This window comes from Dermochelys coriacea, chromosome 4 (assembly GCF_009764565.3).
Source record: "Dermochelys coriacea isolate rDerCor1 chromosome 4, rDerCor1.pri.v4, whole genome shotgun sequence".
Classification (NCBI taxonomy): domain Eukaryota; kingdom Metazoa; phylum Chordata; order Testudines; family Dermochelyidae; genus Dermochelys; species Dermochelys coriacea.
The window spans coordinates 71175616-71203337 of NC_050071.1; the positions used below are offsets into that span (position 1 = coordinate 71175616).

General features: G+C 40.1%; 1 protein-coding gene across 1 annotated transcript in view; it reads left to right on the plus strand.

Annotated features, from left to right (window-relative positions):
• LOC119854752 (palladin) overlaps nucleotides 1-27722 on the plus strand; it is a 266687-nt gene that overhangs the window by 47986 nt on the left and 190979 nt on the right. The window contains 5 exon segments of the mRNA XM_043513348.1: nucleotides 6661-6727; nucleotides 16146-16251; nucleotides 17276-17350; nucleotides 20624-20765; nucleotides 21130-21153. Coding sequence (XP_043369283.1) covers nucleotides 6720-6727; nucleotides 16146-16251; nucleotides 17276-17350; nucleotides 20624-20765; nucleotides 21130-21153 — 355 coding nt within the window. The 5' untranslated portion in view covers nucleotides 6661-6719.

The window sequence follows — 27722 nt, forward strand, 5'->3', positions numbered from 1 at the left end:
TTCTTTTTAAGAACCACAAAAGGAAGTCAGGGAGAATAGCTCATCCCCCTTGCTGTTTTGTTGACCAATTAGCCCTAATTTCTTACAGACTGATTTTTAGTTCATTAACTTCTGGTCCTGTACTTTTCTTGTTTACTCAGCATACTATCTTAACACAGTCCTGCCTTGAATCATATCAGGGGCCTTTTCGTTTGTATTAATTCAGTCTTTCATTTCCTTTTTGCATCTTTCTCCATCAATTTATTGCTTTAGGTTATTGTGACATTTTATAAATTTTCATTCGCTTTTCACAGCTGAGCTCACAATTAGGGTAAATTTGTAGGCCCAGTTATTATAACACACCTGCCTCCTAATTTTTATAGCCTAGCAACATTGAATATAGACTGAATATATAGGTATCTGAATGATTCTTTCTTTCTCCAGAAGTCAGTCTTTGTGATGTACTAATAATTAGTTGCTTATGATTATATCAAACACAGCCTTTTAAATTTAGGTGCAGAATAAGCAAGAACAATTTCTCATTTTCACACATCTCTAAGGAAGAAATCCACACACCGCCATTTCCCCCATCATGTATATTGAAGATCTGGATCTAAATAAAATGACTTTCTATGAAACATCAGTTGCTGTTAAAAAAAAAAGCATGAAAAAGCTTTATTCCCATGTTCAAGATGTTTTGCGATACACAGATTATATTAAAAGTTGTATGAGCACAGAATGCTCTAATTTAAATTCTGAGTATGATAAATGGCAAACATCAAAATTTGAACCCCTATTCTGATATTTTTCAAAATATTAAGTTTCTTTCAAATTTCCCATTAAAGGAAGAACTAAAATCTGTGCACATAATAACCAGAATCTAAAGCAATCATTAATGAAGGGGGTAAATGGGAATTAAATACAGCATTTTGTTTCTCAGAAGGGTATGCAGGGTCATCAGCAGTAGTTTGGCGATGAGTATAATGCATGTAGATGAATATAAATAGCCTCTGAACGGAGGAGTTACTGAACTGAGGGTGGCCAGTTTAGCATGCAAATGTTATGCTATACTGAGTTATAGTTAAGGTTAAAGTTTATCTATAAATGTATGAGCCACACCTGTTCACTTAAACCAGCAGGAGGATAAGCCTCTTTGCCATTCTGTAACAAGTATAAATAAGTGGATATAGAAGGATGGTGTCATTGCTACAAATATTTTTATATTTACTGGTGTAAAGCCTTACTTGACAGACAGATGAAAGCTTAAAAATCAACCTGATGCAATAGCAATGCATTGGGCATTATGACCAGTTTATTTAAACATGCTTGTGACATTACCCAGAGTACCGTCTGTACTGTTGAACAGCTGTGTCCCTCAATTCTTCAATCTGGGATGCCTTTTACGCTGCTTCACTGTGAGAGCAACCACTCCTAGTCTGCCCACACACAGCTTCCAGCATATAAATGACCCCCAGATATACTGAATGAGTGCTATAGCTAGCCAGCCATATTACAGAGTGACACCAGCAAATTCCCTTCCCCAGACTTGTCCCCAGAAATGTGCATCTCGTATTGCCCAGTACGCTCCTGGACAATACAACTTTATAGAAAGTCCGTCATTTCATTTAAAGAAAATTATGTGCACAAATCTTGTTATCCCAAATGAAGTTCCCAAACACACTGGTTTAGATAAAACAAATTTATTAACTACAGAAAGACAGATTTTAAGTGATTACAAGTGGAGATATAAAAGTCAGAATTGGTTACAAAGAAATAAAAGGTAAAACACAAACTAATACCTAACTTAACAAGCTGAGTGAATTTAAAGCAAAAGGTTTCTCTCACCACATGCTTACAGCAGTCTGGCTGGATTCCTTTCAGCCAGAACTCCTCCCCCAGTTCAATGATGTTTTCTTTGTCTTTTAAGTGTTGATGCAGTGAGTAGAGATGAGGAGAGAGAGGTAATCTGAGGAGTTTACTCCCCTTTCTTATAGCATTTCGCTTCTTTGAAAATCAATTCCAGCTGGGGTTCAAACAAAAGCCAGTCTGTTTCTTTGCCAACATGTAAATTTCCTGCTTACACCCTTTTTCCTGCCAAAGAATAGCTGCTTAACCAGGTGGTGGTCCATTTGATTATGTTGACACCTAGCTGAGGTGTTGGCTAGCCTGTTGTCTCTGGGGAACTGGTTTGAATCTGTATCCCCAGACTTGGAACATGTTTTAAACTAGAATTTTATAACTTTACATACAATGTTGCCACACATATTTTACTAGGACAATAATGATTAGCAAATTATGAGCTTTCAAATGATAACTCTCAAGGCATACTTTGTACAAAATTTATCATAGTCTTGTAAAAAGGGTGTACATAAAGATACAGACTGTCACAATGCTTTACTGGAAATCTTGAATTAATGCTGACATTTTAATTTTAAAAAACGGTATATGTTAGGTAATATAGTTTCTTTCATTGTGCGATCAAATGGAGCCTTTGGTGAAACCCAGGTCTATATATATCCAGATCTGGCTTCATTATCACCTCTTTCTCTAATCTATCAAAATTATAGCCACGCTAATTATTCATAGCTATTAATAGAGTCGATAGATAATCGAGGCTGATCTCCCATGCAACACAGGCCAAAGAACTTTCCCAAAACAATTCCTTTTGAACTACAACATTTAAAAAAAAATCCAATCTTGATTTAAAAATTGTCAGTGATGGAGAATTCAGCACAACACTTCATAAATTGTTCTATAAGGTAATTACCCTTACTGTTAAAAAATATGTGCCTTGTTTCCAGTCTGAATTTGTCTTGCTTCAACTTCCAGCGATTGGATTTTTTTAACACATTTGTCTGATAAATGAAGAGCCTGCTATCAAATGTTTGTTCTCCATGTAAATACTTATAGACTATGATCAAGTCACCCCTTAACCTTCTCTTCGTTAAATTAAGTAGAATGAAATTTCCTCCTCTCTACTGGCAGTTTTATTTAATATAATTTTAATAGCCACAGTGTATCATTTGCTATCATCCTTGCTATGAACTGGGGACAATGGAAATCCCAGATGAATTGTTAGGAAAAGCTCTAGTTAGTGGCCTATAGATTTCACTCTGCATTTGTTTGACCCATAAAAACATTGAAAAGTCACACATATCCCTTTTTTTTTTTTACATACGTTAATATCACAGTAAGTGATTCCTTCAGGAATCTTGTCTAGCATGCATAGTAGTATTTTTTTAAGTAGCATACAGCAGCAGCTTCCTTAAATTTCTTAAAAAGAAAACAAGGGCTTGTGGCACCTTAGAGACTAACAAATTTATTTGAGCATAAGCTTTTGTGAGCTACAGCTCACTTCATTGGATGCATTCAATGGAAAATACAGTGGGGAGATTTATATACACAGAGAACATGAAACAATGGGTGTTACCATACACACTGTAAGGAGAGTGATCACTTAAGATGAGCTATTACCAGCGGGGGTCGGGGGAAAGGAAGAAAACCTTTAGTGGTGATAATCAAAGTGGGCCATTTCCAGCAGGTGACAAGAACGTCTGAGGAATGGTGAGGGGTGAGGTGGGGGGGGGGGGGGAAGAACATGGGGAAATAGTTTTACTTTGTGTAATGACCCATCCACTCCCAGTCTCTATTCAAGCCTAAGTTAATTGTATCCAGTTTGCAAATTAATTCCAATTCAACAGTCTCTCGTTGGAATCTGTTTTTGAAGTTTTTTTATTGAAGAATAGCCACTCTTAGGTCAGTAATCGAGTGACCAGAGAGATTGAAGTGTTCTCCGCCTGGTTTTTGAATGTTATAATTCTTGACGTCTGATTTGTGTCCATTTATCCCTTTACATAGAGGCTGTCCAGTTTGACCAATGTACATGGCAGAGGGACATTGCTGGCACACGATGGCATATATCGCATTGGTAGATGTGCAGGTGAACGAGCCTCTGATAGTGGCTGATGTGATTAGGCCCTATGATGGTGTCCCCTGAATAGATATGTGGACAGAGTTGGCAACGGGCTTTGTTGCAAGGATAGGTTCCTGGGTTAGTGGTTCTGTTGTATAGACTTCTTGTGTCCTGGCTATATAGACTCCCTCCTCAGGCCCTACACTACCAGCACTACCAGCTATCTTCGAGACACCGCTGACTTCCTGAGGAAACTACAATCCATCGGTGATCTTCCTAAAAACACCATCCTAGCCATTATGGATGTAGAAGCCCTCTACACCAACATTCCACAAAAAGATGGACTATTAGCCATCAGGAACAGTATCCCTGATAATGTCACAGCTAACCTGGTGGCTGAACTCTGTGACTTTGTCCTCACCCATAACTATTTCACATTTGGGGATAATGTATACCTTCAAATCAGCAGCACTATGATGGGTACCCTCATGGTCCCACAGTATGCCAACATTTTTATAGCTGACTTAGAACAACGCTTCCTCAGCTCTTGTCCCCTAATGCCCCTACTCTACTTGCGCTACATTGATGACATCTTCATCATCTGGACCCATGGAAAAGAAGCCCTTGAGGAATTCCACCATGATTTCAACAATTTCCATTCCACCATCAACCTCAGCCTGGACCAGTCCACACAAGAGATCCACTTCCTGGACACTACGGTGCTAATAAACGATGGTCACATAAACACCACCCTATATCAGAAACCTGCTGACCGCTATTCCTACCTACATGCCTCCAGCTTTCACCCAGATCACACCACACAATCCATTGTCTATAGCCAAGCTCTGTGATACAACCTCATTTGCTCCAACCCCTCAGACAGAGACAAACACCTACAAGATCTCTATCAAGCATTCTTACAACTTCAATACTCACCTGCTGAAGTGAAGAAACAGATTGACAGAGCCAGAAGAGTACCCAGAAGTCACTTACTACAGGCCAGTCCCAACAAAGAAAATAACAGAATGCCACTAGCCATCACCTTCAGCCCCCAACTAAAACCTCACCAACGCATCATCAAGGATCTACAACCTATCCTGAAGGACGACCCATCACTTTCACAGATCTTGGGAGACAGACCAGTCCTTGCTTACAAACTGCCCCGCAACCTGAAGCAAATACTCACCAGCAACCACACACCACACAACAGAACCACTAACCCAGGAACCTATCCTTGCAACAAAGCCCGTTGCCAACTGTGTCCACATATCTATTCCGGGGACACCATCATAGGGCCTAATCACATCAGCCATACTATCAGAGGCTTGTTCACCTGCGCATCTACCAATGTGATATGTGCCAGCAATGTCCCTCTGCCACGTACGTTGGTCAAACTGGACAGTCTCTACGGAAAAGAATAAATGGACACAAATCAGACGTCAAGAATTATAACATTCAAAAACCAGTCGGAGAACACTTCAATCTCTGTGGTCACTCGATTACAGACCTAAGAGTGACTATTCTTCAACAAAAAAACTTCAAAAACAGACTCCAACGAGAAACTGCTGAATTGGAATTAATTTGCAAACTGGATACAATTAACTTAGGCTTGAATAGAGAGTGGGAGTGGATGGGTTATTACACAAAGTAAAACTATTTCCTCATGTTATTCCCCCCCACCTCACCCCCCACTGTTCCTCAGACATTCTTGTCAACTGCTGCAAATGGCCCACCTTGATTATCACCACTAAAGGTTTTCTTCCTCTTCCCCCTCTCCCCCCACTGGTAATAGCTCATCTTAAGTGATCACTCTCTTTACAGTGTGTATGGTAACACCCATAGTTTCATATTCTCTGTGTATATAAATCTCCCCACTGTATTTTCCACTGAATGCATCCAATGAAGTGAGCTGTAGCTCACGAAAGCTTATGCTCAAATAAATTTGTTAGTCTCTAAGGTGCCACAAGTACTCCTTTTCTTTTTGCGAATACAGACTAACACGGCTGCTACTCTGAAACCTTAAATTTCTTAAATTCCTTAAATTCCCTTTCCTGGAATGGATTTAAAAAATGCATCCCCTTAAACAATTAATCTGACCATACCAAATTCATTGTAGGTATATCTCTAAAGCAGAGATGACTCATACCTGCCGATAGTGGGGGGTGGGGGAAGGAGGGACAGAATGAAGGCAGCCAGCTTCAGCAATGTTACTGAGCATGCTCAGTCCACATCAGCATGTTTAGGACTAGCCAAGCAGCAAATTGGGGCAGGGGGGAGACAAGTGACCCACATGCCCTTCCTCCCACGTGTTGCCACTGCTCCAAAGACTTCCATGATGTTAAACCAGGGGTAGGAATGAATATGGGCCATTTACTCATCTTTTAAGGAAAAATAGTGTGCATGTAGGTAACCAGAGGTTTTTTGCTTAATTTGCCTTAATGTGAAGGAGTTATAAACCAAGGAAAAACAATTTGTGATTAAATTAGCAATTAACCTCTAATAATCTATATCAGCACAGTTATGACTTCCAAACTGTTTAAAGATCATAAACACGTCAGGCAAAAAGAAAAGCTACAGTACTTTTCAAAAAAAGAATTTCTAGCTCTGCATTGAATTGATTTCACTTATACTACATCCTATAAGTCAATTCAGTGTAATGCTTTCAGAATAATACTAAAAAAGTATAGTATTTACTTTTGAATTTAAGCATAGTGGAGATTGGGGAGTGTATAACAACACTGAATATACCCTTTTTCCCCCCTCCCCAGGTGTCAGCTCAACAGATTCTGAGAGTGAAAGCTTAGTTTTCAAGTCAAAAGCTGGAGCTATGCCACAGTAAGTGTGCTCAGTAACACCAATCATATACAAATTTTCTATGTAACTGTATAAGAATGGTAGGAAAACTGTTCTGCTACATCTGTCCTTGCTGATGTTACTCCAAAAGAAGAAGCTAACTGGTGTTAATCAATGATCAAGTTATGTTAAAGTACAATACCGGACCTTGATCCTGGGTCTTGCTGTATGCAGGTTTTATTGTAGGCTCAGAGCTATCAAAACAGAAAACAACTTTAGACTAATGGACATCTGTTTAAAAGAAAATATGTTGATTTATAATGCATGCAGAAAATAGCTGTAGCAAGATCAACTTGGCTCTACTCACAGAACATCTAGTGAAGGGGATTTTTTAAAGAACAAAGTCAATTTAACTTACTTGTGGAAAAAAGTTTAATATAGGCTGAAAAATTTCTATCTGTATATATTAGGGCAGTCGATTAATCAGTTAACTCATATGATTAACTTTAAAAAATTAATCGTGATTAATCGCAGTTTTAATTGCACTGTTAAACAGTAGAATACCAACTGAAATTTATTAAATATTTTGGATGTTTTGTACATTTTCATATATATTGTATTCTGTGTTGTAATTGAAATCAAAGTGTATATAGTTTTTATTATAAATATTTGCATTGTAAAAATTATAAACAAAAGAAATAGTATTTTTCAATTCACCTCATACAAGTACTGTAGTGCAATCTCTATCGTGAAAGTGCAATTTATAAATGTAGATTTTTTTTGTTACATAACTGCACTCAAAACCAAAACAATATAAAACTTCAGAGCCTACAAGTGCACTCAGTCCTAATTCTTGTTCAGCCAATCGCAAAGACAAACAAGTTTATTTACATTTATGGGAGATAATGCTGCCCACTTCTTATTTATAATGTTGTCAGAAAGTGAGAACAGGCATTTGTATGGCACTTTTGTAGCCAGCATTGCAAGGTATTTACGTGCCAGATATGCTAAACATTTGTATGCCCCTTCATGCTTCATCCACAATTCCAGAGGAATGCTTCCATGCTGATAACTCTCATTAAAAAAATGTGTTAATTAAATTTGTGACAGACCTCCTTGGAGGAGAATTGTATGTCCCCTGCTCTGTTTTACCTGCATTCTGCCATATATTTCATATTATAGCAGGCTCAGATGACCCAGCACATTTTGTTCATTTTAAGAACATTTTCACTGCAGATTTGACAAAACGCAAAGAAGGTACCAATGTGAGATTTCTAAAGATAGCTGCAGCACTCGACCCATGGTATAAGCTTCTGAAGTGCCTTCCAAAATCTGAGAGGGACGAGATGTGGAGCATGCTTTCAGAAATCTTAAAAGAGCAACTCTGATGTGGAAACTACAGAACCCAAACCACCAAAAAAGAAAATCAACCTTTTGCTGGTGGCATCTGACTCAGATGATGAAAATGAACATGCATCGGTCTGCACTGCTTTGGATTGTTATCGTGCAGAACCTGTCATCAGCATAGATGCATGTCCCCTAGAATAGTGGATGAAGCATGAAGAGACATGTGAATCTTTAGTGCATCTGGCACATAAATATCTTGTGACTCCAGCTATAACAGTGCCAGGAGAACACCTGTTCTCACTTTCAGGTGACATTGTAAACAAGAAGTGGGCAGCATTATCTCCTGCAAATGTAAACAAACTTGTTTGTCTGAGTGATTGGCTGAACAAGAAGTAGGACTGATTGGACTTGTAGACTCTAAAGTTTTACATTCTTTTATTTTTGAATGTAGGGTTTTTTGGTGCATAATTCTACATTTGTAAGTTTAGCTTTCATGATAAAGAGATTGCATCACAGTACTTGCATTAGGTGAATTGAAAAATACCATTTCTTTTGTTTTTTACAGTGCGAATATTTCTAATAAAAACAAATATAAAGTGAGCTTTGTACTCTGTGTTCTGTGTTGTAATTGAAATCAATATATTTGAAAATGTAGAAAGCATCCAAAAATATTTAAATAAATGGCATTCAATTGTTTAAAAGTGTGATTAATTGCTCAATTAATTGCGATTAATTTTTTTAATCGCTTGACGGCCGAATATATATAATACATACATCTCTGTGACAAAGGGGTAAATTTCCCAGTAGTTTAGCTGAGCCAAATTTATATGTGGAAATACTTTGGCAATACTGAATTTGAATAAGCATTTGGGGGCAGGGGGAGACATTCATGTAACGGTATATATACCAATGTTCCCACTAAAAAGATTTGAATTTTGATGTATCTGAAATTTGGAAAGGTAAATTTTTGAAAGTTAAAAGGCAAAATGAATAATTTTAAAACTTTGTGAAATATTACCCAAAACAAATGTTGTTGCTTGCTCACCAGTATCCAATATCTTCCTTAATTTCTAAGTTATTGGATGTTCCCAGAAGGAGAGAAGAAGAGTAGACATAGTTTTCTCTGAAACTTAAACAAGTAGAAATATATCTGTTTATATTGTGATAACTGTTTCTTTGCAATGTGAAAAGAGAGAAACTTATTTTCCAGGTTAAATCTTAGAATTTGCAAAATATTTTAGAATGCAAGAAGCCTTAAATTGTTTATGTTCAACATTTTCTCCTATCCTGGATGTTTAGAATTTTATTTTATTGGTTTCTTTCATGGAAATTATCTCTGACAAACATATTGTGCTAGCAACAGCGTATGTGCTGCATCTTCTGTCCTTTTCTAGTCTCTTTCTTTGATTAGGTATAGAAAATGTGCAGTGTTACCAGTGTGGGCATCATTAAGGATCAGATCTACCATCCTTACCCATGCTTATTCTGAGTAGTCACTCTGAAGAAAATTGACTACTCATGGAAAAGCGGGTATTTATTCATTGTGAGTAAGGCTGGACCTAACTTTATGAAACCTTAGAAGATGTCAGCTGTGCACATTCAGAAGTGATCACTTAAACCATGATTGATAGATTTTTATAATTTTCTAGAATCTATCCCCCAAACCAAAGCAAAAGCACTAATCCTCAGAGGACTTGAGTGGATGTCAAGTTTGTGTTTTTAAATAAAATGTTTTGTTTTACAATTTACATACTTCTTCTTCAAGAGATGTTGCTATGGGTGCCCCACTGTAGGTGTTGCTGAACCCTGTGCCATTGTTCGGAGATTTTTACAGCAGTACCCTTATTGTCCGCACATGTGCGGAGCCTGCCTCACATACCAGTCTTGTCTTAATAGTGCACATGCTTGGCCGAACTCCTCAGTTCCTTCTCTACCATCCCCGGCAGGAGTCGGACCTACAGTAGACTCATTAAAACTTTTTCTCTTACCAATTCTACATCCTTTTTTCCCTTAGTTTAGCACTCTAGTTACTAGATAAGTTCATCCCTTTTAAAAAAAAAATTGTTCCCGCGTGTTCCTCTCAGCCTCCAGCCGATGCTAATATGCCTGGCTCCCCAGGATTTAAGTGGTGCACTATGTGCAGGGATGCCATCTCTATCTCAGATGGTCACTCCCAATGTATAAAATATCTGGGGGAGTCCCTCATTCCTCAAAAATGTGCCCATTGTTCCAAATTAAAATTCAGGGCATGTAAAGACAGAGAACTCCACCTGAAAATTATTCTTGGGCTGAAGTCACTCGGACCTGCTTCTGACCCAGGTACGGGCTCCTCAGTGAACCATAGTCCTCCCGCCTCCAAAAAGGACAAAAGAGAAAACGCCCACCTCCCTCACCCAGAAGGGAAACACTGCAAGTAAAAAGGTCACTGAGCAGGTCTATTTCTTCTATACAGACCTTCTCTCGGCTCAGCACCTTTGATGTGCCGGGTTTCTCTGGCATCGCGCTAATCCCGCCTCTGGCTGAGGCAACAGCACAAGCTCCCGGTGCCGAGGCTTCAGGCTTCCAGTTGCCTGCCTCTCTCATGGCACCATTTAGAACTGCAATGGACACGGTGCCAACACAGAGGACCTTGCCGGAACAGACACAGGCTGCGCTTACCGCCCCGGCACCACTGACCTCAGCGCATGCATTGAGCGCTATGGTGCAGAGAACGTCGGTGCCGAACGACCCTTCCGCGCCACAGGTGCTCCTAACGGAGAGTTTCTCTCACACCAGCTCTCCGACACTGCAGCTGATTCATTCACCTGACCTACAGGTGTCACCTAACCTACAGTTACCTCTACTTGACACCTGTTTTTCTCTGGATGTTCGCATGTGGTCCGGACACCTGTCTCTAGCTGTATCTCACTTTTCTAGTGATGAGGAAGCCATAGTGCAGGGAGACTTTTCACCATACCAGTTCTCCCAGTCACAGAGCCAAATCAGCACTGGTCACAGAAAATCTAGGTCTTTATTAATCAAAGACCTCCCTCCTTGGTATACAAACCCTTGGATGGCACCACCTATGCCCTTCCTCAGTCAGTGGCAATACTGAGGTCCCAGGGCACCATATAAGCGATTCCACTATGATAGCCAAGATGCCAGAAATAGGAGCAATGCCACCTCTCCACCACCAGTGCATATGGCTACAAATGAGACACAACAACAAGATGTTACTCCACACTTCGATGAACACACTACACATGTTTCCCCAACCCTTCTGGAACCTGTATCCACACAGGATGAGGTTATACTGGCTGCCCCACCAACACTGTCAGATAATTTCTTAAAATTTCAAGACCTCTTCAAAAGAGTAACCAATGAGTTGAGGATTAATCTGGAAGAAGTTTCTGAAAACCAGCATGGGTTGACTGACATCCTGCAACCTACCTCCACATCCAAGATTGCCTTACCTATACATTCAGCCATTATGAATCCTGCCAAAACCATATGGCAGACACTGGCTACTAGCATACCTATCTGTAAACAAGCTGACCAGAAATATTTTATTCCTTCCAAAGGGTCCGAGTTCCTTTTTACTCATGCAGCGCCAAACTCATTGGTAGTAGAGGTAGCTAAACAAAAGAACAAACACCAGTTCCCAGGTCTACCCCAACTGTTAAAGACAGTAAAAGGCTGGACTTGCTTGATCGTAAAGTGTATGCTTCGTCCACATTACAATTCCGGATATCTAATTATTCGGCAGTTCTGGCAAAACATGACCACAAAAACTATGAGAAACTCATGGACTTTATTGATGACATTCCAGAGAGCAAAAAAACCATCAGTTTAAAGCCATAGTCTCTGAGGGTCAGATCATCTCCCGTACCGCACTACAAGCTGCTCTTGATGTTGCTAATACAGCTGCAAGGTCCACTGCTACAGCAGTTGTGATGCGTTGAGCTTCATGGCTTTCATCGTCTTCTTTCCTTCGCGTGGTTCAGAATACCAACGAAGATCTCCCTTTTGATGATGGAAAACTATTTACCAGTAACACCAATGATGTGCTTCACTCCATGAAGGACTCAAGAGCAACATTACAGTCTCTCTCTACAATCCCTGCAAATAGGAGGAGACAATATAGATACCAACCTTATCAACGTCCACGCTATCCGACGTATAATCAGCCAAGTCATAGACCATATGAACAACAACATCAGCAACCAAGATATCAACTCGCTCTACCAATTCATCGGCTCCATGTCAGCCCCCTCCCACTAATAAGCAACTCTGAAGATGTGGCCGAGGGTATAGAAAACATCATCCCTACTTCAGTGCCCATTCCCTTCCTATCTTTGCCCCCCCATCACACTCCACACCCTGTCCCTTTTCAGGGACCCCTCTCATGAACAAGTGCTCCACCAAGAGGTGCATCACCTCCTCCAATTAGGAGCAGTAGGACCAGTGCCCGACCAACCCAGAGGAAAAGGGTTCTACTCCCATTACTTTTAACAGAAAAGAAAACTGGGGGATGGTGACCCATTCTCGACCTCAGGTGCCTCAACAAATTCATTATTTAAAAAAAAATCAAAATGGTGACTCTTGCAACCATAATCCCAGCACTGAAGCAGGGAGATTGGTTTTCAGACCTCAACCTGCAGGGCGCTTATGTTCATGTGACCATACATCCTGCCCATAGAGTTTTATTTGCTTCATTCTGGGATCACAACACTACCAGTACAGGGTCCTACCTTCCGGCCTCTTGACTGCACCTCGTGTCTATGCCAACCTCCTTGCAGTTGTAACCGCTCATCTCAGAAGGCAGGGAATCATAATTTTTACTTACGTTAACTATTACCTTTTCAAAGCCAGGACCCTCCAAGAAGCCATTCAATCCACACAACAGACAGTCCAATGTTTCTATGCTCCTAGCCTGCAAATGAACAAAGAAAATCTACACTCACTCCCACCCCACAACTGGAATTCATAGGAGCACGTTTTGATTCACACAAAAGAATAGCACCACTCCCACTCCACCTTCTCAACACCATCAACCTTTTGGTTGCCAAGCTGTACAACAGTCCACAGGTGACTGCACGAGATTGCCTACAGCTCCTAGGCCACATGGCCTCTTGCACTTTTGTAGTCAGGAATGCTCGCCTCTTCATGAGGTTTTCCAAAATTGGATGACCACTGCCTACAGACAGAATATCCATGGTCTGAACAACCTTTTATACATACCTCCCAGAGTCAAGGACTCCCTCCACTGGTGGACATTGCCTCACAACCTTTGCTCCAGGGTCCTCTTTCTATAGGACGTCTTGTCGGTTATCAGAACTATGGACGCATCCCTTACAGGATAGGGAGCACACATACCCCAATACACTGCCCAGGGGCTTTCATCTCCTGCCGAGAAGTCCCTTCACATCAGCATCTAGAACTCTGAACGATATGCAATGTCTGCCTCCAATTTCTCCCCTTCATACAAAACCAACATGTCAGGATAATGACTGACAACATTGCCTGCATGTTCTATGTAAACAGGCAAGGGCGGGGGCAGCGCGATCCCACTCCCTTTCTACAGAAGCAATGAAACGATGGAACTGGTGTCTCAGACACAATGTCTGAATGTCAGCTATTACCTGTCTTTCTCAATACCGCCACAGATGACCTCAGCAGAAGATTTCCCATAGACCACGAATGAGAACTAAATAAGGAGATAGTACTAGACATATTCCACACATGGGGATATCCAACCACAGACCTTTTTGCAACTGCAGCAAACAAGAAATGCCCAAGATTTTGTTCCAGAGCAGAACTAGGAAAACACTCCTTGGGGGATGTGTTCATGTTCCCATTTCCCCAATACCACTCATGCACAAAGTACTGATAAAAATACTAGCAGACCAAGCCAGGGTCTTAATGATTGCCACTACATAGCCCAGACAGGCATGGTACACTTTCCTTTTCAAGATGGTGCTTTCCACATCTATCACACTACCCCTCCTCCTGAATCTCTTGTCCCAACAACGCAGTCTACTACTCCACCCCAATTTAACCATGTTACACCTCAAGGTTTGGCTCCTTCATGGTTCTCTCATGCTGAGCGAACTTGCTCAGAGCGGGTTCGAAATGTACTCCTTCAGAGCACAACAAATTCTACATGGACCACCTACCTTCATAACTGGACAAGATTTACATACTGGTGGGCTGCCAAAGAAACCGCTCCTTTTTTCCGCACCTCTCCCACTAATCCTCGACTATCTGTTTGAGATTAAACTCTCTGGACTCTCCCTGAGTTCCATCAAAGTCCACTTGGCCACAATTACAGTGTTCCATGATGCCACCAACGATAGGCCTATTTTTGCTCACCCCATTACTAAGCGATTCCTTAAGGGACCCCATACCCAGACATCAAACTACCTAATCCACCTTGGAACCTTCTTTTAGTTTTAACATGCCTAACCAAAAAAACATTAGAACCATTAGTCACATGTTCCCTCCTACATCTCTCTATGAAAACGCCATTTCTAGTAGCAATTACCTCTGCGAAACGCACAGAAGAAATTACAGCACTCATGGCAGATCCGCCATACACCATATTTTTTAAGCACAATGTCACCCGACACTTAATCCCCAGAATTCTACCGAAGGTGCACTCATCTTTCCATGTCAATGAGCCTATCCATCTCCCTACCTTTTTCTATAAACACATGCAAATTCCTTTGAATCTACAGTGCACTCTTTAGACATGTGCAGGGCTTTGTCCTTCTATTTGGACAGGACTAAAACCTTTAGGCATTCCAACAAGCTATTCGTCCCCATTGCAGATCGCTCTAAGGGCTCATTTATCTCTAACCACAGACTTTCCAACTGGATCTCGAGTTGCATTTGTCTCTGCTATCAATTACAGAATGTGACTACCCCTACTTTTATCAGGACTCACACCACGGCAGCCTCAGTGGCCTTTCTACGTAATGTCCCCCTTTAAGAACATTTCCAGAGCTGCCATTGGGGCTTTTGAAAATATGTTTGCAAAACATCATGCTCTTACACAGGGACCCATCACCGATACGTTTGTGGGCAGAGCTGTTCTATCTAATGCATTCCTTCCAGATCCAAAGTCCCTACCTCCTTGAGAGATACTGCTTTTCAGTCACCTACAGTGGAGCACCCACAGGGACACCTCTCAAAGAAGAAGAGGAGGTTACTCACCTGTGCAGTAACTGACATTCTTCGAGATGAGTGTCCCTGTGTTGCGCCACTCCCCATCCTCCTCCCCTCTACTTCGGAGCTGGGGCGGCCTCCATTGTAGAGAAGGAACTGAGGAGTTTGGCTGCGCATGCACACTATTAAGACAAGAGTGGTATGTGAGGCAGGCTCCGTGCATGTGCGGCCAAGATGAGTACTGCTGTAAAAATCTCCGAACAATGGCGCAGGGGCACACCGACACCTACAGTGGAGCACCCACAGGGACACTCATCTCGAAGAATGTCAGTTACTGCACAGGTGAGTAACCTCCTTTTTCATAACTGAAAAGCAGCTGATGAAGGGATTGAGTTCAAACATTCCAACATATTCACCCTTTGCGCTGATATTCTCTGACTCTGCCCAAAGTTAATATTTTGGAAGGTAATGAGCATGGACTAAGATGGAAGATGATTTTGTAATTTTAATCTGGCAGTGTGATCAGCATGAGTTTATAAATTGCATAGCTACACAGACAGGTAGGAGGAGGATAGACAATAAAATATAGTAGAAAGACAAAGTGGTCATATTTTATTGAATCAATTTCTGTTGGTGAAAGAAACATGCTTTCCAGCTTTCACAGAGCTCTTCCTGAAGGTACTCAGTACCTTACAGCAGGTACTCAGACACCCTGAAGGAAGAGCTCTGTGTAAGCTCAAAAACTTGCCTCTTTCACCAGCAGAAGTTGGTCCAATAACCCACCTTGTCTGTCTAATATCCTGGGACCAATGCACCTACAACAACACTGCAAATAAAATATAGTGTCATCCCTTTTTGGTTTATCTCAAATCCTGTAATAATTTTGAGTTTACGCTGGTTCCAAAGTAACACATTTGATAAGTGTTATATGATCTGAAAAAAAAATATTCCCCCCCTTTTTTTCCAGAGTCCAGAAGAAAACCACTTCTGTTTCCTTAACAATAGGATCTTCTACTCCAAAGGCTGGAGTCACCACAGCTGTAATTCAGCCTATCTCTGTGCCCATTCAGCAGGTACTCAGACATCATGTTAAGTCAGTCAAATATATTAAATATATCTCTCAAAATTAAATATTGGGGGGAACTGCCATTTTTGGGGGTGAGGGATCATACTTCATATTATTTAACTTGAAATCATTAAACTGCCACTTGCAATCTGAAGATTAACTTAGTAAAAAAAAAAGATGTTCTGAAGTTACTTACTTTATTTGCCCCCATTCAGTGTATTTGAGCATGTGCACATATGTGCTATACAGATTTTTACACCACAGTTGTAATCATAATATCTGAGCACTTGATAATGTACTGAGCACTACACAGTATGGTACATTAATATGATTTTTGATAATTCTTATGTGTATTCTTTTTATACTGCTCAGAAATCCCTATGCATATGACATTTAATTACATACTTTTAGCACAAAATGACTCTTTAATTTTTATTTTCTGTGGTTAACTTAAATCAAATGGTTGTGGTTTCAGTTATACTTTGCTGTTTTTTACATCAGTTGTTGGAAATAAGTTTGCCTAAAGCAATTGTAAGTTATAAAGTATCTATGTTGGTTTCTAGACAATCACAGTATTTTCTCTCAATATTAACTTAATTGAAATTAACTCTTCTTCCTCTCTCCTTTTGTTACATTGGTTCAAGCCCTCCTAGTACTTAGATTTTTTTTTTAATAACATACTACATTGTTATGTGGTACGTAATAATAGGAGATGCAGAAGTACTTCATTTTGAGGAAATATTTTAAAGATGATCAGATACCAAACACACACAACTCATTAAGGTAATGACAGTTGGGAACACAATTCTTGTGTGGATCACTGAAACCTTTAAATCTTGCATTTTGATTGCAGAAGCACACATATGTGAAATAGTAAAGTCGCCCGATTGTACTATAATAAAAACTCCTTTGCAGAATTATGTAGTTGGATTTGCTTTAGATCTGTTTTGAACATATTATCAGAGCATATTCAAACTTTACAGTAATAATACATTTAGCACTTCAAGTGACTGTCATTTTTGGTTTTCTAGGTCCAAAGCCCTACTTCATATCTGTACCGACTAGATGGATCCAAGTCTATCTACTCCACACCCATTTTTACAAAGGTCTGTTTTCTCTATCATTATATACATTCTAGATTTTACTTTCCAATCTCTAATAATGCACGAATCCTTTAATCGTATTAAAACATGTACTTTATATAATTTTTTATGAGTCCTTTTCCTTGAAGATACTAGTGGCCATTTACGAAAAACAGCTTTACATTGTAATAGTGAATTTCCTGTTCTTCTGCTCTATTGAAAAGTTTTAAAGAATTATATGTGCATTTTTATGTGTTTGTAGCATTCCTATCACTTGTACTTGGCCATGGCTACAAAAATTAAAAACAAAACATTTGGCAACACATGCTAATAAGAAAAACCCATTCCCATGATTTCATCCTGGATAATAAAATCTAATGGTTTTGAAGTAATTTTAACAATAAAGTCATTCATGTATAATATAATTATTCCAACATTTCAGACATATCATACATCCTTATCCTGAGGATCTTTTAAAAAGTAAAGGCACAAACCATTATTTGTCAGTGAGGAAATATTGGTGGAAAGTCTATTAAGGATTATTGAAACTCTGCAATTATTTACAGATAAATCAAATATTTAAGCTCACATTCACCTTAAATTACTCCTGAAAGTTCAGAACATACACTGTTGGAATAAACCAGGGGTTCTCAAACTGAAGGGGTTGCAAGGTTATTACATGGGGGCCCCAAGCTGTCCGTCCCATGTATGGCAGGATCTGCCTGTCAGCTCTAGACCCATGTATAGTGGGGCTGACAGCCTGAGCCCATCCGCCGCCAAAGAAGGATGCCAAAATAGAAGTTCGTCCAGGGCACCATTTTCCCTTAGGCTGGCCTGGGACAGAGACAACATTAGAGGATTTGATTTTTCATTAGAGGACTTGATTAAACTGCAGACCAATCAGAACACAGAGATTGCTCCCCCCCCCCAAAAAAAGGTAATTTATAATTTAACAGAGACACACAGGCAGGAGTGGCACTAGAGGAGGACTTTGTGGGGACTATAGCCACCCCAACAATTGCCTAGCTTCCCCATAGGCACCCCTCCCAGTGCAAAGGTCAAACATTACACAGAAGTAAGGGTGGCTTTCCAGCTGCCCAGCTCTGAAGGGTGGCTCTCCGGCTGCCCAGCTGTGGCCAGCAGCAGCGCAGAAGTAAGGGTGGCAATGGAGTGCTAGTGCCCCTGCCCCCAGTATTAAACAGTAACTATTTTAAAAAAAAACTTTTCTGGTTATAACAATAATTTGATAAAAATGTGTTTTAGTTGTAATTTAAAAGTTGTGAGGAAAGGCAAATTCATTTTAAACAATAGGATTTTAAATGTATTTTAAAATGTGTTAAATATAAAAAATGTGTTTTTAATTTCTAAGGGATGGGAGGGGTCGCACTCAGAGGCTTGCTGTGTGAAAGTGGTCACCAAAACAGGAAGTTTGAGAACCACTAGAATAAACAGACCAACATATCACCAATTGGGGAAGATAGCCCCCTCAAAACATGGTATTCAACAATAAGTAACATGTACAGTCAACACTTCTTTAACATAGCATGAGTTGGCACAAGCCTCTTGTTATACTAACTACAGGGGGAAAATCACCAACTCATAGATTTTAAATTTAGGCTATATTTCAGCACAGTGCATCTAGGTGTTTAGCAGTAAGCATATGAGTAGTCAGTCGGAGTACTGTGCTTAAAACTGATTACATGTTTAAGTGCTTTGTTGGATTAGGGCCTGAAAGTGCAGATTTTACAAACAAAATACAGGAATGAGGCAGATAGCTCGTGCCAGACAGCAACAAATTAGTCTTTCTTTGCATCATACTCTTAACATGGATAACAGCAAACTTACACAAAATAGTTATAATCTTCCTTCCCACCCCTTACTCAAGTATGATGCTTCACCTTTGCTATAGCAGTTCTTTATCAAAGCTCTGCGTATTTCTTCAAGTGCATGCAACATTCCATTACAAACTTGTAGGCCAAAACTCTGTCTCTACGCAACCACAAACAAATGAACATTCAACACATTCATTTGTATTATTTTACTCTGCTTTGATGGGTTCAAATGTTTCAGAAAAAAACATCTTGAAAATATCTTTCATGTTCTAAATGTCAGTCTGAAAATAGTGTTGGTAAATCATGTCGTCAGTTGCTTGACCATACCTTGGTTCATTATGAAATGTATTCAAGAGATCAAATAACCAATACCAGTCAGGTTTATTGCTCTAAGGCAATAATAATATAATACAGGAAGAAGGTTCAATATGATACTAGCCTCTTGGAAGCCATCTTGTGCATCATTGTTACATTTACTTTAAACAAAAGGATGTGCTCAAAAGTAACAAATTTTAGCTAGGAGTATTTATAGGATGATTGTAGAAGTTACAAAACTATTTACATGTCACTAAAACTCAAACCACCAGTTTGTCCAATTTTTCTTAACTACTTGTTCTGTTCCTTTCCTTATCTTTGTCTTGGGTACTAGCCTTTCAGATACTGGTCCATGAAGGTACCTTCTAGGTTTGTACCGGGATAGAACATTCATATATCTTGTCCTTTTCCCTTTGGGACATTCTACTATTAACCTATGAGAGTAACTCCCTACTTGTTGCTATGGTAACACACTCATGTCCTGATGCTGACAGTTTTTCAATTAACTTAAGCCAAAGCTTACTTCAGCTAATGCAAGGTATTATGGTATACTTGACATGGCTGGACAGAATTGTGAGGAGGGTATAATACATTCAGTAACATAACTTCCTAAGACTTATATTAATACTATGCCTAACATATATGTATTGGCTAACAAGAACAATTTATTCTCTCATGTCCAGATTAGCCAATATGTAGTTAATAAAATGCACATCTTAAAAGATGTGTGCCAGCTGAAAATTCTTCATTTCACACCATGGGGTAAAAAATAAGATAGAAGACTATCTGTTGACATCCACCTCTTGTGAGGAATTAACCATTTTCCACTTTCTCCTTGATGATAATGCTTTCAGAAGATCAGCCTCCTAGAGAACCAGCAGTGCACTACTTCTTCTGTAACCATGCTAAGAATGAATTTGAAAATAGGCCCTGTATTAAACATATTCCAACTGAAAACACTGTTCTTGGAAAAGAAAATCAGCAGAATGTTATGACACAATGAAATAAATTGAGGATGGGTGAGAAAATCAGCAGAATGTTATGACACAATGAAATAAATTGAGGATGGGTGAGAAAGGGAATCTTGATTTGAGTGTTTTAAAGTATGTATGATTTTTTGTTAATTTAAAGCATGTTTGTCACATTTCAGGAGCTGCAAAACTCCACAGCATCTGAAGGACAGGTTGTTGTACTAGAGTGCAGAGTCAGGGGAGCTCCTCCCTTGTACGTCAAGTGGTTTCGACAGGATGTTGAAATCCAAGATTCTCCAGACTTCAGAATTCTCCAGAAAAGTAAGAAATAGCCCTTTGGCTAGCCCAAATAATATTCATGTATTCTCAAGAAAGCACCATGGAATTATCCTCGGTCAGTCAAAGCAGTCACTTTCCACCATGAGGATTGAGTTCTGGATAAAGGGAAAACCTCTTATCCACTTATTTGGGTAATAGTAATACAGACCAAGTAAATTAATTCCAGAAGAACTATTATAGGCAGGCAATATGAATGTCATCCTTGATTTTTCCTGCCAGTATCATCTGCATAGATACTGTACTTGCCTGTAGTATTTCTATACAGAACTTTTATTCTTGTTATTAATGTAATCTCTTTCTAATACATTTTCTTGTTTATTTTCTCCTTGGATAATATGATATCCAGAGCCCCGGTCTGCAGCTGAACCTGGTAAGAATCGTATAAAAAAATAATCTTTTGATTCACTAGCTCTTTGTGTTTGCTTTTAAGCCATAAATAGAACAATGTTTCTGGAGCACATTGGTCATATGAAACCCCCTTAAAGACAATCTATTCTTTTATCCCAGGCTTCATATTCTGCACTGTGCTTTACATCAATTGCTGTATTAGTTAAACAGTAAATTCCATTCAGACCAGTATGGAGGGCCCTACTAACAAACCTTAAGCAATCTTTATTCTCAGAAAATGAGCAACTTGCAAGCTAATGAGGAAAAACAATCCCTGCAAAATTCCATCACCTAAATTCTACTTGCATAGTTCTGTAATACCAGACCACTAAATACTGGTTTCCTCAGTCTAGCTTCCCAGATTCAAGCTGTCTTAAATGTAAGCAGAGCTGGCTCAAAATAAGCACCTTTAGTTCCAGTGAGCCTTTCCAGTGTATTCACAAGTTATGACTCTTGGAACTCAGCAGGCATAAAAATGGTCCTTCCATTTGCACTTTTCTCTCTGCCTCCTTTTTTCACTGTTCACACAATTGTATTATGGACTTTTCTGGGATATCAGGTAGAAGTTGTAGGAATTAGAACATATGTTCTCCCTTGCCATACCATTTTTGTGTTTGTGCATGAAATCACTAATATCACCAACATGGCAATTCTAGTTCCTGTTCTGTGAGAGAGAAAGAAAATGGTTTCTTCTAAAGCAATTGTTTAGGCTTTTGCATAGATTGCTTGGCAAATGTCCTTTAAGAGCACTGCAGCCAACCCTACTGTCCTCCCTTTCTCCAGAGATTAAGTCAAGGGAAAAACTAATTAGTAGGAGCTAATGGGGCTAAATACTACCAATACTGTCCCAGTTTTGTAGTCCCTGGCTCAAACTACAGAATGTAGCATTACTTGCTGCCAGTGAGAGCTCTTGCTATGACTAGAGTTGCTCCAGCCACTGTAATGTAGTACACTTGGCTGTCTGGCAGGGAACTCCTGGCCCTGCAGCACATAAGTGGCAGATAGCAGAGAGGAGGCACAGAGCAGGGTTATTTCGGTTCATTATCTCATCAGCAGAGTATAGGACTGTTTTCATATGCTGCGTCTGCTCCTACTTTCCCAGATCAAACAACAAATGAGGGAGGGGATGCCTCTTAGCTCGGTGGTAGAGGATGACAGTAGCAAGGTGAAGGGCTCTGAGCCTGGGGCTTGTTTTTTCCAATTGAAGGTTTGTGAGTGAATGTGGGGTGTTCTGAGCCTTGGGGTATCAGACAGGAGATGGCTCAGAAATCATAAATAAATAAGTGTTCAGATGTGGAGAAATTAGGACAGAAGAGAAGAATTCTCTGCCTGAGACATAGGTGTTGTGTAGGATGTTTCTGAACTGATAGGACTTGGTTAGAGGAGCCTAGGAACTTTGAGATTCTGCACTGGTGGGCATGGGGTGAACTGGCAGGATTGAATACAGGGGGGATTGGAATCAACTGGTGATTTGAGTGGGTGAATTGGTGGTGTGCATGTGAGGAATGTAGGGTAAAAGCTAGGTTGAAGAGGAAGGGTTTGGGACTAGGAAAAAACAGTGAAGGGCTAATATAGATAACTGTGGTCTTCCACCATGTCTTTTATGAAACTGGGCTGGAAGAGAGAAGGAGGGTGCTCCTTTTTTCACCTCGCTTCTCCACCAACCTCCCTTATGCCCCCAGCAAAACATTTCCCTATTGTGCCCCCAGACACAGTGCCTCAATTCTGGACCTTGAAAATATTGATTAGCAGAGGATGTGGAGAGGTGGGTGTGCATGAAATCCCATCACTTATTTTGGGCATCAGTTGTCATGGTACAAAACTTGCATCTGTGCCTATTTTTTTATATTGCAACTGCCCCACATGGTTTTCTGAGGCCTGAAATGTGAGATGTGCTAGGTAACAACCTTAAAAGAAAGTTGAAAACAATATATTTGCTCAAACTGGCCTCTCACAGCTTAACAGTGAGTACAGGTATTAACTATGAGGTTAGGGTTATAATTATACACTAGTCTATATTTGTTAAGGATGTCAAATTATAGTGCAATCCAATTTTTCTGAAGGGTTTCAGAGACCTCTGAAGCCTTTGGATATGCAGGGGAGTAACATATGGTATGCATTGCCATTGTGGGCTGTGATTGACTGTTGGTTAACTAGGAGTTTGGTTATATGGTGGTCAGATAAATTGGGCTAAAGGAGGAGATATTCAAAAGTAACTAAGGGATTTTATGCTAATGCTGTACAAATAACTGACTATTTGGTTTGGGTGCAGGTCCAAAAAATTGAAAATGAAAATTGTTTCAGGTTGACCCAAAATGAAAATGTTTAGTAACATGCCTCAGGGATGTAGACCTGAGGTTGAAAAGGATCCTAAAGGGAGCAGGAAAGAATCCCCTAATTATCCTTCATGTGGGAACAAATGATACAGCTAGATTCTCGCGGGAAAGTATTAAGGGAGACTATGCTAGGCTGGGGAAGACGCTTAAGGAAATTGAGGCTCAGGTGATCTTTAGCGGGATCCTTCCTGTTCCTAGAGAAGGGCAACAAAGGTGTGACAAGATTATGACTGTCAACAGATGGCTTAGGCAGTGGTGCTATAAGGAGGGCTTTATGGCCACTGGGAGGCATTCACGGACAGAGGACAGTTCTCTCGGGATGGACTTCATCTGAGTAGGGAAGGAAATAGACTTCTAGGATCGAGGCTGGCACAACTGATAAAGAGAGCTTTAAACTAGGAATTAGGGGGAGATGGATGGGAGATGTGCAGGTAATCTCCACGCCAGATTTTAGCATTGAGAGGGAAGAAGACGAAGTAAGAAAGGATACAGCCGTGGGTAGGAGAATGTATATAAGGAGCGAGGGCGGTGTGGATACTACTCTAATAGGTTATACTGGCTGTAGAATGACTGTGCCTAATAGGGTACAAAATGTGAGCGAGGCCAAAGAGCAAAAATTAAGATGTTTGTACACCAATGCGAGGAGCCTAGGTAACAAAATGGAGGAACTAGAGCTACTGGTGCAGGAAGTGAAACCAGATATTATAGGGATAACAGAAACATGGTGGAATAGTAGTCATGACTGGACTACAGGTATTGAAGGGTATGTGCTGTTTAGGAAAGACAGAAACAAAGGTAAAGGTGGTGGAGTAGCATTGTATATCAATGATGAGGTAGAATGTAAAGAAATAAGAAGCGATGCAATGGATAAGACAGAGTCCGTCTGGGCAAAAATTACATTGGGGAAGATAACTAGTAAAGCCTCTCCTACGATAGTGCTTGGGGTGTGCTATAGACCTCCGGGATCTAATTTGGATATGGATAGAGCCATTTTTAATGTTTTTAATAAAGTAAATACGAATGGAAACTGCGTGATCATGGGAGACTTTAACTTCGCAGATATAGACTGGAGGACCAGTGCTAGTAATAATAATAGGGCTCAGATTTTCCTAGATGCGATAGCTGATGGATTCCTTCATCAAGTAGTTGCTGAACCAACTAGAGGGGATGCCATTTTAGATTTAATTTTGGTGAGTAGCGAGGACCTCATAGAAGAAATGGTTGTAGGCGATAATCTTGGCTCAAGTGATCATGAGCTAATTCAGTTCAAACTAAATGGAAGGATTAACAAAAATAAATCTGCAACACGGGTTTTTGATTTCAAAAGGGCTGACTTTCAAAAATTAAGGAAATTAGTTAGGGAAGTGGATTAGACTGAAGAACTTGTGGATCTAAAGGTAGAGGAGGCCTGGGATTACATTAAATCAAAGTTGCAGAAGCTATCGGAAGCCTGTATCCCAAGAAAGGGGAAAAAATTCATAGGCAGGAGTTGTAGACCAAGCTGGATGAGCAAGCATCTTAGAGAGGTGATTAAGAAGAAGCAGAAAGCATACAGGGAGTGGAAGATGGGAGAGATCAGCAAGGAAAGCTACCTAATTGAGGTTAGAACATGTAGAGATAAAGTGAGACAGGCTAAAAGTCGAGTAGAGTTGGACCTTGCAAAGGGAATTAAAACCAAAAGTAAAAGGTTCTATAGCCATATAAATAAGAAGAAAACTAAGAAAGAAGTGGGGCCGCTAAACACTGAGGATGGAGTGGAGGTTAAAGATAATCTAGGCATGACCCAATATCTAAACAAATACTTTGCCTCAGTCTTTAATAAGGCTAAAGAGGATCTTAGGGATAATGGTAGCATGACAAATGGGAATGAGGATATGGAGGTAGATATTACCATATCTGAGGTAGAAGGAAACTGAAACAGCTTAATGGGACTAAATCGGGGGGCCCAGATAATCTTCATCCAAGAATGTTAAATGAATTGGCACCTGAAATTGCAAGCCCATTAGCAAGAATTTTTAATGAATCTGTAAACTCAGGAGTAGTACCGAATGATTGGAGAATTGCTAATATAGTTCCTACTTTTAAGAAAGGAAAAAAAAGTGATCCGGGTAACTACAGGCCAGTTAGTTTGACATCTGTAGTATGCAAGGTCCTGAAAAAATTTTGAAGGAGAAATTAGTTAAGGACATTGAAGTCAATGGTAAATGGGACAAAATACAACATGGCTTTACAAAAGGTAGATCGTGCCAAACCAACCTAATCTCCTTTTTTGAAAAAGTAAGAGATTTTTTAGATAAAGGAAATGCAGTGGATCTAATTTACCTAGATTTCAGTAAGGCATTTGATACCATGCCACATGGGGAATTATTAGTTAAATTGGAGAAGATGGGGATCAATATGAACATCAAAAGGTGGATAAGGAATTGGTTAAAGGGGAGACTGCAACAGGTCCTACTGAAAGGCGAACTGTCAGGTTGGAGGGAGGTTACCAGTGGAGTTCCTCAGGGATCGGTTTTGGGACCAATCTTATTTAATCTTTTTATTACTAACCTTGGCACAAAAAGTGGGAGTGTGCTAATAAAGTTTGCAGATGATACAAAGCTGGGAGGTATTGCCAATTCAGAGAAGGATCGGATTATTATACAGGAGGATCTGGATGACCTTGTAAACTGGAGTAATAGTAATAGGATGAAATTTAATAGTGAGAAGTGTAAGGTTATGCATTTAGGGATTAATAACAAGAATTTTAGTTATAAGTTGGGGACGCATCAATTAGAAGTAATGGAAGAGGAGAAGGACCTTGGAGTATTGGTTGATCATAGGATGACTATGAGCTGCCAATGTGATATGGCTTTGAAAAAAGCTAATGTGGTTTTGGGATGCATCAGGAGAGGCATTTCCAGTAGGGATAAGGAGGTTTTAGTACCATTATACAAGGCACTGGTGAGACCTCACCTAGAATACTGTGTGCAGTTCTGGTCTCCCATGTTTAAAAAGGATGAATTCAAATTGGAGCAGGTACAGAGAAGGGCTACTAGGATGATCCGAGGAATGGAAAACTTGTCTTATGAAAGGAGACTCAAGGAGCTTGGCTTGTTTAGCCTAACTAAAAGAAGGTTGAGGGGAGATATGATTGCTCTCTATAAATATATCAGAGGGATAAATACAGGAGAGGGAGAGGAATTATTTCAGCTCAGCACCAATGTGGACACAAGAACAAATGGGTATAAACTGGCCACCAGGAAGTTTAGACTTGAAATTAGACAAAGGTTTCTAACCATCAGAGGAGTGAAGTTTTGGAATAGCCTTCCAAGGGAAGCAGTGGGGACAAAAGATCTATCTGGTTTTAAGATTCTACTCGATAAGTTTATGGAGGAGATGGTATGATGGGATAATGGGATTTTGGTAAGTAATTGATTTTTAAATATTCAGGGTAAATAGGACTAATCCCCTGAGATGGGATATTAGATGGATGGGATCTGAGTTACTACAGAAAATTCTTTCCTGGGTATGTGGCTGGTGAATCTTGCCCATATGCTCAGGGTTTAGCTGATTGCCATATTTGGGGTCGGGAAGGAATTTTCCTCCACGGCAGATTGGAGAGCCCCTGGAGGTTTTTCGCCTTCCTCTGTAGCATGGGGCATGGGTAACTTGAGGGAGGCTTCTCTGCTCCTTGAAGTCTTTAAACCATGATTTAAGGACTTCAATAGCTCAGACATAGGTGAGGCTTTTCGTAGGAGTGGGTGGGTGAGATTCTGTGGCCTGCGATGTGCAGGAGGTCGGACTAGATGATCAGAATGGTCCCTTCTGAGCTTAGTATCTATGAATCTAGGTTCTTAAGGGGAAACAAATGAAACAGAAGTATCCCCCATGGGGACCAATCCAGTAACTCTTTTACCACCAAAGGTCTTCAGAACAACCCAGGAAACCACAGCATCTCCATAGGAGAAGAAAACCCACTGCTCCACCACAAATTTCCCGATCTTCTCAGTCCCAGAAGCATTATTTTGATGGGATGGTCAAGAGATGTGTCCTTCCTCCATCAGCTCCAGAAATTTCTGATCTCCCCTTCAGAAAACTGTTAGCTCACTTCAGGCATACTGGGTCTCTTACCAATATGTATACAATAACACGACTATTCCATCAAGTTTTCTACGGTACCTACCCCAAACCTCCTTCGTTGTCTCTTTTCAGAGACCCTTCTCACAAGGATCTA